The 15,589-nt window shown below is 45.7% G+C and overlaps 1 protein-coding gene across 1 annotated transcript in view; it reads right to left on the reverse strand.

Moving 5' to 3' along the window:
- The window catches only part of LOC126285407 (mucin-17), a 326,011-nt gene that overhangs the window by 17,888 nt on the left and 292,534 nt on the right, over window positions 1-15,589 (reverse strand). The window contains exon 5 of the mRNA XM_049984757.1: window positions 6,171-6,377. Coding sequence (XP_049840714.1) covers window positions 6,171-6,377 — 207 coding nt within the window. The remainder of the gene's footprint in view (window positions 1-6,170; window positions 6,378-15,589) is intronic.

The raw sequence follows: 15,589 nt of genomic DNA on the forward strand, positions 1-15,589 counted from the left end.
GTGAGGTGATCCACATGAGTTCCAAAAGAAATCCGTTGGAATTCGATTACTCGATAAATAGTACAATTCTCAAGGCTGTCTATTCAACTAAGTACCTGATGTTAAAATTACGAACAACTTCAGTTGGAAAGACCACATAGATAATAATGTGGGGAAGGCGAGCCAAAGCTTGCGTTTCATTGGCAGGACACTTAGAAGGTGCAACAAGTCCCCTAAAGAGACAACTTACACTACACTCGTTCGTCCTCTGTTAGAATATTGCTGCGCGGTGTGGGATCCTTACCAGGTGGGAATGACGGAGGACATCGAAAGGGTGCAAAAAAGGGCAGCTCGTTTTGTATTATCACGTAATAGGGGAGAGAGTGTGGCAGATATGATACGCGAATTGGGATGGAAGTCATTACAGCAAAGACGTTTTTCGTCGCGGCGAGATCTTTTTACGAAATTTCAGTCACCAACTTTCTCTTCCGAATAAGAAAATATTTTGATGAACCCAACCTACATAGGTAGGAATGATCATCAAAATAAAATAAGAGAAATCAGAACTTGAACAGAAAGGTTTAGGTGTACGTTTTTCCCGCGCGCTGTTAGGGAGTGGAATGGTAGAGAGATAGTATGATTGTGGTTCGATGAACCCTCTGCCAAGCACTTAAATGTGAATTGCAGAGTAGTCATGTAGATGTAGATGTAGACGTAGATGTTTAGCAAACTCAAGTGGCAGACTCTGCAAAAGAGGCGCTCTGCATCGCGGTGTAGCTTGCTGTCCTGGTTCGAGAGGGTGCGTTTCTGGATGAGATATCCAATATATTGCTTCCCCCTACTTATATCTCCAGAGGAGATCACGAATGTAAACTTAGAGAGATTCGCACGGAGGCATTCCGGCAGTCGTTCTTCCCGCGAACCATACGCAACTGGAACAGGAAAGGGACGTAATGACAGTGGCACGTAAAGTGCCCTCCGCCACACACGATTGGGTGGCTTGCGGAGTATAAATGTAGATGTAGATGTACCCGTGACCACACAATTAATAAAGTTTCGTGGTTTGTGGGTATATCAATGAGAACTGTCCAACGTCTCTAGAAGAAATGGTATACCACTAACAGCCGTGTACAGATGTTGAACAAACACACAGCAAGAAATGCACGCTTCAATATAAATGTGGATGCTACCCAAGCCTGCTGGTTGCCCTGTTGTATTTCACCACGATCAGTACCTATGCAATGTCCTCAATACGTCGCATGTGTCCGTCGTGATCGTAACAGAGCTCTGTGTAGTAGCGAGTACGCCATGTCCGAGCTAAGTTGATCCAAAAGTGGGCAAATTGTTGTGCTCGTACAATGTGCGCTTCTGTAACCGAGGGAGCCGAAAGGCTTTGTGTTTCAAGAGGCGACATGCTGAAGATTTGTACCAACCGCATACGGGCAGAGCGGAAAAATATCATTTGGTAAGTCACAAAGCACACGAACGTGTGTGTTGAATGACTGTGACAGACAGTCATTGAAGAAGATTTTGATGATAAATGAGAGGACGACAAATGCAAAAGTCAATGTCGCACACGAGAACCCTGTCAGCTCCAAAACAACACGAAGGGAACTCCATAAGTAGAGAATTACTGGATAAGCTGGAATTCCAAAAGCGCTCAACACTAATGCATTTCCCCATAACAGGGAACTGTGGCGCCTGGGCTATAAAATCTCGACTATGGAGCGATGAAAGAAAGTAATTTGGTCGGAAAAGTCATGTTTCACGCTGTTTCCAACTTCTGGCTCAGTGTATGTCCCGAGAGTGAAACCTGGCCAGGGTTCGGTTATAATTTAGGCAGCCATATCGTGGTATTCCATTAGCCCTGTGGTTAATCTGCGAGGTCGCATTACTGTCAAGGATTATGTGACCATTGCGACGGGTCAGGTCCATCTCATGGTACAAAGATCGCTCCCCAATGGCGATGCTATGTTGCAAGAGGATAGGGCGCCGGTTCACACAGCTCACAGCGTTGAGGAATGGTTTTGTGAGCACAAGCATGGGAATGAACAGACTCACCTCCCCTCGCCACATTTGGACACCACAGTCGCCAGATCTCAATATTAACCAGCCTTTATGGTCTGCTTTGGAGAGAAGTGTGCGCATTGCTATCCATCTCCATCACATTTACCTGAACTAACCATTATTTTTCAGGAATCATGATACAAGATTCGTTTGAAAAGCATCCAGAACACGTATTTATCCATTCTGAGACGACTGGAAGCTGTTTTGGATGCCAAAGGTTTTCCTTCACCGTATTAGGTATGGTAATGTCGTTTGTTTTTCGTGTTTTCATACTTTTGTCTACTCCCTGTATGTTAAACTGAAATAAGTTAGCCTAAAATAACTTCAGCATCACCTGTACATGACAAAGGAGTATACCTATGCGCAAGTCAGTGAGATTTAGGCATCGTCTGAATCGTGTCCTTTTCTATGAAGGACTCTGTTAATGCAGTCGACACTGTTTGAAATACTTAAGGTAGCGCGAATTAAATACAACTTGTACAGAAGCCAAACCACACGCATAAGAGTCAAAGGAGATGAAAGGGAAGCAGTAGATGAGAAGGTAGTAAGACATGGTAATAGCCAATCGCAGATGTTACTTAATTTGTACATTGTGCAGGTAGTGAAGCAAACTAAGGAGAAGTATGCAAAGCGGTTTAAAGTTGAGGGAGAAGAAATTAAAACTTTGATTTTTACGGTGTATTGATAATTTTTACTTATGGACCGTCTGACAGGAACAGAATAAAACACAATTTTAATGCCATATGCGTTTCCCCTTTATTTTCTGCAAGGCAACAGGAGCGTAATATGTAAGAAATTGTCCACGCAACCTGTAAGTACAATTCAAAACATTACTACTTAATAGGAAATACCAACCACCAGAACTGTTTATAACCTATAAGCACAGTGACAAAAATGTAAATTAAATAGTAAACATATGTACATATTCCAGGCCAATGATGATGCCTTGCAGAAAATAAAGGCGAAACGCGTATGGCACTAAAATTGTGTTTTATTCAGTTGCTGTCAGATGGTCCATAAGTAAAAATTATCAATATACCATATATTACACGCAACTGAGGAAGACAGGACTGCAAAAGTTGAAGATGTTAAAACCTTGATGATTGGCGGTGACACGTTAACTCTGTCATGAACATGTCAAAGCATTTGGAAGATTGAGTGAATAAAATGGACAGTGTGTTTAAAAGAGGTTATTAGATGGACGTCAACAAAAGTAAAAGAAGGCTGATGGAAATAGCTGAATTAAATTAGGCAGTGCTGAGGAAATTTGACTGGGAAACGAGAAATTACAATTAGCAGAAGATTTTTGTTTTGGGAAGCAAAATCAGTGCAAAGTGGCAGCAGCAAGAAAAGAATTTCTGGAAAAGAGAAAGTTGTTAACATAGAACACAAATTTAAGTGCTAGGAAATCTTCTCTGACGGTGCAGCCTTGGACAAAAGTGAAATTAGGACGATTAACAGTTAAGAGGAAAAGAGGATAAAAGCTTTTCAAAATATGATAGAGAAGAATGTAGAAGATCCGATGGGTAGATTGGATTAGGGATGTAGAGCTACTGAATCAGTTTGGGCAGAGAAGAAATGTACCGCATTTCAGCAATTCAGACAAGAAGGCAGTGGAAACTTTTGAAATATGGTGCTGCAGAAGAATACTCAACATTAGACGGACAGATGGAATAAGTCATGAAGAGGTACTAAATCGAATTGAGAAGAAGAAATTTACGACTCAACTTGACTAAAAGAAGGAATCAGGTTACAGAACATATTTTAAGGCATCAAGGAACATCAAGGAATTGTCTACTTAGTGACGGAGGGAGGTGTCAGGGCTAAAGCTGTACAGGGAGAGAAAGAAATGAATATAGTAAGCAGGTTCAATTAGATGTAGTTTGCAGTAGTCATTTGGAGGTTAAGAGGCTTGCACGATTCGAGAACAGCGTGGAAAAGTGCATCAGACAAGTTTTCAAGACCGAAGAACAAACAGCAATGTAGTAACGATACAGGACGATTCAGATGGCCCTAATGGTGTCGTTTTATGCAGCCCACACTACGTCTGTGTCAGGATCGGTATTCAGGAAGGTGACAGCCACTTAATGGATTGAAGTTCCCTCTCGGAGTTTTGGGCGACTGTTGGAAAATGGGATCATACTGTAAAAAATACAAATGAGGAGTGGTCACGAGTTACAAGGTATTTTTGAACCAAGATATACCTTATTTCTGCCAAACATTTCCAAGATTCTTCAATCTTTCTTTGTATAATTAGCGATGTAGTCATACCGGTTTTGGACGTTTGTGTAGACTAATCTTTCGTAAATCGTTCAGAAAATTTGTCGTATAAATGTGTTTCACCGTAGCAGATATCAAAACGGAAAATCAAAACGGAAAACACGGAAGTAACTTTTCATTGGGTTATGTACCGGAAAGGTGTTACTTCCACACTGCACATTTTGATATCTCCTATATATAATGTTCACCGGCCATTTCACCATCTTCTTCTGTGCAGATGCACAGACAGTGCCCGAACTCTTCCAGGAATCGGCAAAAAGGCGCGAGTAATGAGTAGGCAGGGGCATTATGAAAGTAGTGAGGGACAATAAGTTGGGAATGGGGTCTCACGGGAGGCGTGCTATAGATAAGTCCCTGCAGTCGCACCATCTCCTGTGTCCTCGATGGCTCAGATAGATGCCGGCACGGTAGCTCAGCGTGTTCGGTCAGAGGGTTAGCTATCCTCCGTAATAATAAAAAAAAAAAACGGAGTTAATCGATTAACGACGAACTGAAACGGGCGTCACACGACGTCCACCCCGAGCAGATGCAACGAAAGTAAACGAACAAAATGAGATTTAAAAAAAAGAAAAAAAGAAAAGAAAGATAGATAGAGCGTCTGCCATGTAAGCAGGAGATCCTGGGTTCGAGTCCCGGTAAGGGCACACATTTGCTACTGTCCCCGTTGACTGATATCAATGCCTGCATGCAGCTAGGGGTATTCATTTCATTGTAATTGATATCTGCTGTTAATTTCGTCGTTTCTGATGGTGTAACACAGCTGATAAGGCAGAGTTTTTGTTTGAATCATTTACGAAAGTGTTGACTGGCAATGGCAAGGAAAGCATTTCTGAATAAGAGCAATTTGTTAACATCGAGTACAGATTTAAGTGTCAGGAAGTCGTTTCTGAAAGTATTTGTATGGAGTGTAGCCATGTATGGAAGTGAAACATGGACGATAAATAGTTTGGACAAGAAGAGAGTAGAAGCTTTCGAAATGTTGTGCTGCAGAAGAATGCTGAAGATTAGATGGGTAGATCACATAACTAATGAGGAGGTATTGAATAGAATTGGGGAGAAGAGGAGTTTGTGGCACAACTTGACTAGAAGGGGTCGGTTGGTAGGACATGTTCTAAGGTATCAAGGGATCACCAATTTAGTGAGGAAGGTAAAAATCGTAGAGGGAGATCAAGAGATGAATATACTAAGCAGATCAGAAGGATGTAGGTTGCAGTAGGTACTGGGAGATGAAGAACCTTACACAGGATAGAATAGCATGGAGAGCTGCATGAAACCAGTCTCAGGACGGAAGACCACAACAACAACAAGCGAAAGATTAAGTAATATAAACAGAATAGACCTATAGAGACATCCAAAACCTCTATGAGTACACTACTAATTACAGAAAGAAATATTGGAAACTCTTGGCTAAAATGGCTCTGAGCACTATGGGACTTAACATCTGAGGTCATCAGTCCCCTAGAACTCAGAACTACTTAAACCTAACTAACCTAAGGACATTACACACATCCATGCCCGAGGCAGGATTCGAACCTGCGACCGTAGTGGTCGCTCGGCTCCAGACTGTAGCGCCTAGAACCGCTCGGCCACACCGGCCGGCTACTCTTGGCTAAGTATGGGAGAAGTAATGTACATCTTGGTCCAAAAAATACCATATAAATCATGGCTAGCCCTCAGTTGTAGTTTTTACAGTAGTCGCCAAAAGCCCTGAGAGGGAACCTATATCGACTACATGTTGGTAGCCTGTCTGGATATTGTTCCTGATGCAGATGTAGTGCGGGTTGCATAAAACGACATCGGTAGGGGCAGCTGAATCAGCCCGTACGGGAGTTTGCGGTACTCACTCGGTGGCGAAGCAGTCTCGGGCTGTGAGTCCGCGGCGTTGCGCGCGGGGAGGTGCCTGAGGGATCCGCAGCGCACCAGCGACGAGGCGAGCCGGCGGGACCCCAGCAACCGCAGCGAGTGTCGGCGCTCCAGCCGGCCCGGCGGACCCGCCGACTGGCTGCGGCGAGGGGCGCTGCGCGCGTACAGCACCTTGTCGTGCGGGTTGCCTGCCACACAGGAGAGCGCCAACACGTCAGCAGGCGTGTTCTACAGCAGCGGCGGAGTGCCCAAAGCTGATCACTAAGCAAATTACTCGTTTATATTCACAACTAGTACATTACTAATTCTGTTTTACAAGTAACAAATGTGCAACATACCTAAGGTGAATCCGGACAGGTCCTCCTTTTTAGCTCTTTGTCCGGGGTCCGGTCGGATTTTTACAGTGTCCGGCTTTGTCGCAAAGTTGATCCTAATACAGTTAAATTTACAGTTCGTCCCGTTCTATTGCTCTTTTCTTAAATACTTTAACTACTGGCACAGCCTTCGTGATAAACACCCACGAAGGCGGTGTTAGTAGGTGCCACCAGGATTGTCGATGTTATTGTTGATCTACTTATAAGCGAATGCAAATATCGATTATTTAAAATTTTCATTTCGTATCTTCACTTTGTATTGGCTTGGGTTCCTGTAATGCACGTGTGATTTGTAAGTGTAACTTTTAACCGAGTGAGCTACGTAAAATATTTGGCTACGCCTAAACGGAAGTGTACATTTTCTGATGTCCTTTCCTGCAAATATCCGGCTTTAAGAAGAGGAGAAATGAATCTGAAGCGGAATGTAAGATATGCGGAGCTATAATGTACGTCTCAGTGGCCAATAAAGGTAAGAAATAACTGGACTGATTAACTGTCATGGTTTTATTGCATTGTTCGATAGTCATCCCATTAATTTGTATTCGGAAGGTTCAAGTGCAGTTTAAATGTCGTCAGCTGCTGCTTGAATTGTAGATGTTGGTAGCGCTGCGTCGAATGAAGGGAGGTGAATGGTCTCACGTTTTTCGCTTTGTAAACAATTTCGTGTGTTGACATAAGAAAACAATTGACGCCACACTGTCACCACAATCATTTTTTTTAATTTTTTTATGTTGCTCAGTTAGCTACCACCTGACCATCAGTAATAATTAACTACTAGTTTTACCGGTAATTCCCGGCAGTCACGTGACTTGTCCAAAACTGACGGGTGGTATCCACATCTGCAGTTGACCCGTTTGATGTGTCCTCTTTTTTCTTATTTTGTCCTCCTTTTTGAAGCTGCTTGTCCTCCTTTTTAAACAATTGCATCTGGTCGCCCTAAACATACCAGTTATACAGGGTGTCTCAGACCTTTCGGGTCAAGTTAAAACGGGTGACAGGTAGGTCCACAATCGATTATACGAGGGTTCTCCAGGAAGTAAGTTCCGATCGATCGTGAAATGGAAACCACTGGGAAAATCCGGTGAAGCTTTGCACAGATGTGTTGGGAAGTGTCTCTAGTATGTCCGTCGATCGTGTCGCGTCGCTCTTTTCAGTTTTGAGTGAACAGTGAGCTCGTAAAGACGTGTAGGGAATAGCGTCTCCCGCCAAGTATGAGGGCCTGGTTATAGATTTCGCCTGTGTCGTGCAGCCCACATAACACAACTGTCGAGCAGTTTTTCTTCGTGCCAATTCTCGGCCGCACACTGCAGGGGCAATGAAGACGCTCCTGCAGCGTTTCCGATGAGAGATGCTTGATCACCCATTCTGTATACTGCCTGGAAGGCGCCACGTGGGTCTGCTCCTGTAAACGGAATGGGTAGGCCGAATGTAGGAAGTGAGCAGGAGCAGGTGAGGTAAGATTCTCGGTACAGATTTTTACGTGAAAGTACATTTAATTATTAGTCAATGAGATACGTAACTTTACACTGAAGAGCCCGTAGGTGCGAAGCCGTATTCCCGTCGTAAGTAGATACATAGTCTCAATAGCAAGCTGAAGTTGAAGCGATGTTTCCAGGCCGTCTGCTCTTGATGAAATGGGCTGAATCTGGAGCGGAGCTCGTAGAGCTCAACAGCTCCGGCTAGAGGGCGCTGTCGTCAGTGTCTCGCAGCAGTGCCAACCTAGCAGAACGCATCTACGTTGTGGTATCGTAGCTATCGATACCACAACCCACAATACCGTCGCGTAATTGGCTCACCCTAAGTCTCATCTCTGCTCACAAGAACCGCTGGCTATGAAGACAAAATTTTTCCACAGACAGGTAGCTGCAGACCAGTGCAGATAACTGGCCGAAAGCACAGGCGACTACATTCTATGACTAGGATATTGGATAGTTGATACAACACTACGACAAAACTTGTAGTTGGAGCGGCGACTATGTAGAGAAGTGGGTGGAAGGTGTACCTAACTGTTGCAAATAAAACGGATATGGTTTTCACTGTGGTTTACATTTCGCAACCGATCGGAACTTACTTTCTGGACAACCCTCGTATCTGGATAGGAACCGATGGAAATGCACTGTGTATGTCAAGGACATACACAGTGTACACCCCATAACAACAACGTAGATCATAGTAAGCGTTCAAAGCGACGACTGCCAATCTCAATGCATGTACTGCAATGGCGCATGCAGTTCTGCAAGACTCTCGCCAAGATTCGGCGTCTATGTTGTACACTGGACGGATATGTTCCCACTTCTGTCAATGGATTACCCATGGCGGTGCTCTAGTACTGAACTTCGTACAACTCGTACTGTTTACAGTATGTACTGTTCGCAGATGAGACCTCATCCACCTGTGGTGGTGTCTTCAACAGCCAAACACCCATGTGTGGAGTGATTACAGTCGTCATGCCACCGACATAAGTGAACACCAGAAACAACTCTCTGTCAAAGTATGGGCGAGCATTTTCCAAGATCACGTAATAGGACCTTATTTTCTAGGCCCACGTTACCTGATGTTCCTGCGAGATACGCTGTCACAGTTCTTGGAGACTGTTGTCTGCGGGAAGATGTGGTTTTAACAGGACGATGCACCAGTCCATTCCGATCTTAATCACGAGCACTTGAACAACACGCACCCTCAGCGTTGGGCTGGAAGGGTATGTCCTGTCCCATGACCAGCGGGATCGCCGGATCTCACACATCTGGACTCGACGCTGGTGTACGAAACCCAGTAGAAACATACGAAGGCCTAGTTGCTAGGGTGCTATGTTCGGCTACTTGGAGGCCATTTGAAGCTATTCATGAGTTTCATGTTCCCATCGTTTGAAGAACATCCTGGAGAATTCGAACCAATGACTTGTTCACCCATCGAACATTCATGGGACATAATCCAGAGGTCAATTCGTGCATAAAATCCAGCACCGATAACACTTTCGCAATTATGGACGGTTATAGCTGTAGCATGGCTCAATATTTTTGCAGGGAACTTCCAACGACTGGAAACTTCCTGTCAGATTAAAACTGTGTGCCGGACCGAGACTCGAACTTGAGACCTTTGCCTTTCGCGGGCATGTGCTCTACCACGACTTGTTTAGCCCATGCCACGTCGAGCTGCTGCATAACGCCGGGAAAAAGTAGATCCGACACGATGTTAGAAGATATACCATGACTTCGGTCACCTCAGTGTATAGGTTGCACATTTATACGGGGTTTGAGAAGGCGACTGCACAAAAGCTACGAGACATACAGAAGTATGACCCATATCACTGAATAGCGCATCTCTCCAAATTTTGAATCGTAATATGTGTCGTTGCGCAGTTGCACTGGGGAGCAGCCGTATCATTTTACGTACACAAAGTATTCGCTCCGTGCCGTCCTATATACACTCCTGGAAATTGAAATAAGAACACCGTGAATTCATTGTCCCAGGAAGGGGAAACTTTATTGACACATTCCTGGGGTCAGATACATCACATGATCACACTGACAGAACCACAGGCACATAGACACAGGCAACAGAGCATGCACAGCTTCATGGAGACGGTTGCGAATGGTCCTCGCCAATACCCCAGGAGCAACAGTGTCCCTGATTTGCTGGGAAGTGGCGGTGCGGTCCCCTACGGCACTGCGTAGGATCCTACGGTCTTGGCGTGCATCCGTGCGTCGCTGCGGTCCGGTCCCAGATCGACGGGCACGTGCACCTTCCGCCGACCACTGGCGACAATATCGATGTACTGTGGGGACCTCACGCGCCACGTGTTGAGCAATTCGGCGGTACGTCCACCCGGCCTCCCGCATGCCCACTATACGCCCTCGCTCAAAGTCCGTCAACTGCACATACGGTTCACGTCCACGCCGTCGCAGCATGCTACCAGTGCTAAAGACTGCGATGGAGCTCCGTATGCCACGGCAAACTGGCTGACATTGACGGCGGCGGTGCACAAATGCTGCGCAGCTAGCGCCATTCGACGGCCAACACCGCGGTTCCTGGTGTGTCCGCCGTGCGGTGCGTGTGATCATTGCTTGTACAGCCCTCTCGCAGTGTCCCGAGCAAGTATGGTGGGTCTGACACACCGGTGTCAATGTGTTCTTTTTTCCATTTCCAGGAGTGTATTTAGTTCGTTCCTGCAGACAGGCAGCAGAATGAACAGATTTCCAAAGCAGTCAGCTGTCGTTGGGCTTATCCAGGCAATTCGTGTCTGTGATTTAAGATTTGCACGTGTGTCGACGTTCGCCTCGTGATAGACCGTGCCATATTGAGCACTTGTAATGTGAGTTAAAAACTTGGAGAAATGCTCTATCAATGATATGAGTATGTTATCTTTATATCTTGTAGTTTTTCGCGGAGTTGTCGTCTGAAGCCCTGAGGGAAATTATGAATGGGCCTGTAGTTTTGGTTGCCTCCGTGCCGTCGTGTCCGATACTGTCACTCTTCAAGTTAAGGAATGTGGTCAGGTGTAATGAAATCAAGGATAAGCGAGTAGCCGGTCGGAGTGTCCGAGCGGTTCTAGGCGCTACAGTCTGGAACCGTGCGACCGCTACGGTCGCAGGTTCGAATCCTGCCTCGGGCATGGATGTGTGTGGTGTCCTTAGTTAGGTTTAAGTAGTTCTAAGTTCTAGGGAACTGATGACCACAGCAGTTAAGTCCCATAGTGCTCACAGCCATTTAAACCATTTTTTGATAAGCGAGTACCCTGTGCGTTGGATCATTAGCCAGGAAGCCCTGGTAGAGTTAAGTTTTCTCTGGTTTTCTGACTCACTGAACGCCAATTCTGGAATAGTTCGCTTGAAAATACTACAGTCGGTTTCCTGTCCCCATCCTTCTTATCCTAACGTATAGTAAGTACCTAATGACCTTGTCGTCGACTGGACGTTGAACAGTAATACTTTTAAAACTTTTGCATCTGCATAATGACAAGTGCAGCCATCAGCACAGATATACTCTATCCACTCTACATTAAAAGGCGATAAACGGCATACCAGCAAAGCCCTAGAAGACGGCAGAGGAGGGCCCGTGTTTGAGCAGACGCTGCAGTAACTGACTTGTAGTATCTGTTCAGACAGCCACGAAGATGTGGTTGGCATCTTCCTCTTCACCGCAATCGCATATTGAATGGGCACCTATGCGGTGCAGTGTTTCAGTGTTCTTGAATCTTCTGGATCATCGATATTTCGAGAGCCAGAAGTCAGGTATCAGTACCAGGTTAATTTTAACATGATTTGTGCGTTCGTATTTTGAAGACCCTTGCCATTCTACGTTCCACATCTCTCTGATTACTAGACAGAGGACCTTCTGTACGGTCTCTGCCCCTGTCGTAAGCGACCACCAGGTCTGCTGTTCATTTTTACAGCACTCATCTTTTCCTCAACACATAGTGGCATTGTGATTCCTAGTTGTGTATTTCTATATCAACTTCATGATGTCATATGCAATTCGATGACTGTTTCGTCCACTGTATCCAACCTCAGTAATTCAAGTTCTGACTTGGAAACGATGGGGATAACGATCTGATCACGCAGATGCATCTCGGCATATAGAAGCCCTCGTTGTTCAGCGATAAGTTCTGCCGTATTACTCGTTACTTCCTTAGATACCATGAATTTCTTATCCTAGTAAGCACAACAACATCCATCTTTAATGGCCGAAGCGTTGGTGTACATGAGCCTTGTGCTTCTGTAGTTGGTTGATTGCAGAGATTATCATTCAAAACGCACATCGTTTTGGTATCCATAGCCAAAGTCCAGATCGAATACAACTTGTGATTCCGTACAGGGAAATGCCAGTCTGATCACTGAAAGATCGCACGTCACCAGCGATAAGTGCAGTTTACTGTGGAGTCTATATAAGAGTGCCTGCTGTTATGTACGTGCGTCAGAATTTGCGGAGTGTGGAAAGAACCGTCGACAAACATAAGACTCAATTACGTGTTCGAAGGAACTTTCATCCCGTAAGTTGGTGACGTAACGTGGGAAGCAAGGTCGCACGTATTGGCTGGAAACATCCTTTCTCACACAAGACCGTTGGGCGCAGGGCTACAGCATACCAACACAGCTCTCAAACCTGTCCTGACGTGGCCCACCGTCTGTGCTGATGACATCAGACACAAAATATTTAAATTACTGCTGAGTTACATTCACTCACTGAGCCGTGTGCAAGTTGGTAATCGATGTGTTAAATTATGTACGACATTAACTCCGTCTGCTTCTTTCCTTCACTTGTAGTCTCGTTAATTCTTCGAAGAGAATTTCCTGTTGGACTTTATAAGGAAGACAGAACTTCAAGAAAGGGATGAAGTAAGATTGTGGTTTTATATGCCATGGAGAACGAAGTCATTAGCGCAAGCAACATTTGGGAAAGGAAATCGGCCGTATATTTTTCAAGGGGACCACCCAGCGGCTTCCCTTGACGAGGTAGGTCCGAGGCACGCCGTAAGCGGTGGACGCAATTACAGCATTGGTCACAGGAGTTGCACCGCGTCGTCTTGAGTCCCTGTTATGTGTACTGTATCAGCACGGACGAATCCGTATGTGAAAACTCTGAGGCAAACGAACGTTGCCAGACTATGTTCGTCTTCATTATACTGGGCGCAGGAGAAGGCGTGGTGATGTGAGATGCCGTTCGGTACACAATACGATCATCTCTGGTTCACACTGCCGATGATTTGGATAGCAGGCGTCACATTTCTGACGTGTTAAGGTCGCTGGCTGTGGATCTGCGCGGTCTCTGTGACGTTATCTTGCTAGGGGGGAGCAGCAAATAATGCAACACCGTTTTTTCTTCTGAAAGTGCGTTGGTTTTATTCAGGAATCCAATACATCAAATGACTCCCCACTCTTTTGGCTACAAGATCCTCTTTTTCGATATAATCTCTGTTCAATGCAACGGCTTTACCTCGCCTTACTGGGAGGCTCTGCATATCCGCATGGAAGCACTGCACTGGTCGACGTCGGAGCCAATATCTTGCTACCTCAGTTACATCCCCATCCTCGAACTGCTTCCTGAGGAGTGCATCCTTCATTGGGCCAAACAAACGGAAGTCGGAAGGTGCGACATACGGGCTTTATGGGGGATGAAAGAGAACGGTTCAATGAAGCTCAGTACACTTCAGAGTTGACCGTTGCATCATGAGGGAGGACATTAAGCAGAATAAGCCTTTCAGAGCCCCTGAAGACAGTCGCCATCACCTTACCGGCTGAAGGTGCAGCTTTGAACATTCTTTTCGGAGAGGTGGTGTGTCTCAACTCGATAGATTGCCGTTTTATTTCCGTCCGAAGTGATGAACACATGTATCATTGTCTGTGCCGACATTCGACCACAGAGCGTTGTAGATATTCATAGGCGCTTGTAGGATGTGCGTGGAGACCTGGCAGTGAACAAAAGCACGGTGAATCGTTGGGTGAGGCGTCTGTAATCATCAGCCTCGTAACGCGCAAGCTGTTCGGCACAGATGACCCGTCGTTGCTCTTTATTGTCTTGTCAGGCGCCCATGGACCCAGTGGGCTCAGTTCTTTGCGACCCCAACTACTGGTTGAGTGTGTTAGCACTACCAACAGAGACTTACAGTTGAGCAGCGAGGTGTTTGATCCGTCGATCACCTCGAATGAGAGTGTCCGCACGTTTCAACATTGCAAATGGTTCAAGTGGCTCTAAGCGATATGAGACTCAACTTCTGAGGTCATCAGTCCCCTAGAACTTAGAACTACTGAAACCTAACTAACCTAAACACATCACACACTTCCATGCACGAGGCAGGATTTGAGCCTGCAACCGTGGCGGTCGCGCGGTTCCAGACTGTAGCGCCTAGAACCGCTCGGCCACCACGGCCGGCTCAACAATGCAGGAGTCACAGCTATTTGTGGCCAACCAGCACGCGTAAATCGGTTAGGTTTTACGCAACCTTGTTCCGATGATGTCAGGCGCCTCGCCCAACGATTTTGTTCAGTGGCAGTTCTCCGTAGACTTCCTGAAGGAGCCTACGAATATCTATGATGCTCTGGTTTTCCTCCAGAAGAAACTCAGCGATAGATCTCCGCTTGGAACGCACCTCCATTACAGACACCATTTTGAAGGCTGCGTATAGCGTCGCCACCAATCGGAATTCAATGAAGTTTCGGGGGCTCAAGTGGGAAGTTTCGGCGGTGTCTCACAACCAATTCCACAGTAACTGTCTGAGAAAAAAGTGTGTTGGATTATTTATTGAATGTCCCTCGTACAAAAAATAACGCAAGACTGCATGTTGGATATACTGTCCTGACCTGCCTCGAAACAGACGGTATCCGACTGTTTCTCCATGTCCCTCACCCACTGGAAATATGTGACCATGGATTGCCGACAGACTGGCACGCCACGATTCGTCAGCCACTACTATCGTGAACTCTAGTAAATCTTTGGAGCAGCACGCACCCCTATCTGTCATCCAAACTCAGTTCGACTCAATGCCCAACCGGCTTGTAGCTGGCGGAGGCACCCCGTACAGCCCCGAATGACTTACAAATGTAACCGTGACGCTAGCAAAGCCTACAGGTGGTCCAGTTGTATTTGATCACGAAAGGCACCTGAGCAATGTCCTTAATACGTTGCAAGTGTCAGTTGGGGTCAGACTAGTGTTGTGCGTAGTTGCAAGTGTATTATTTAGGGGATAAGTGAAGTCGAACATGGGAAAATTGTCGGTTCTCATATGGTGGGTGTTTCCGCACCAAAGTAACAGAAGCGTTTGGTGTTTCAAGAGGCGTCCCATCGAAGACATATACTGCATACGGAAAAAGCAGAAAAACTAATCCGCTATGTCGCAGTGCGGACAAAACAGCGTTTTGAGTGATCACGACGAACGGTCATTGAAGAGGATTGTGACGAAAAATAAAGAGGGCGACAGGTCCAAAAGTCGCTGCGGGACTGAATGTCATACATGCGAACCTTTTCAGCACCAAAAAAACAAAGGAAGCGCCATAATCTGGGAATTGCACAGCGACACGCAGTTCGAAAAC

The sequence above is a fragment of the Schistocerca gregaria genome, chromosome 8, assembly GCF_023897955.1.
Source record: "Schistocerca gregaria isolate iqSchGreg1 chromosome 8, iqSchGreg1.2, whole genome shotgun sequence".
NCBI lineage: Eukaryota > Metazoa > Arthropoda > Insecta > Orthoptera > Acrididae > Schistocerca > Schistocerca gregaria.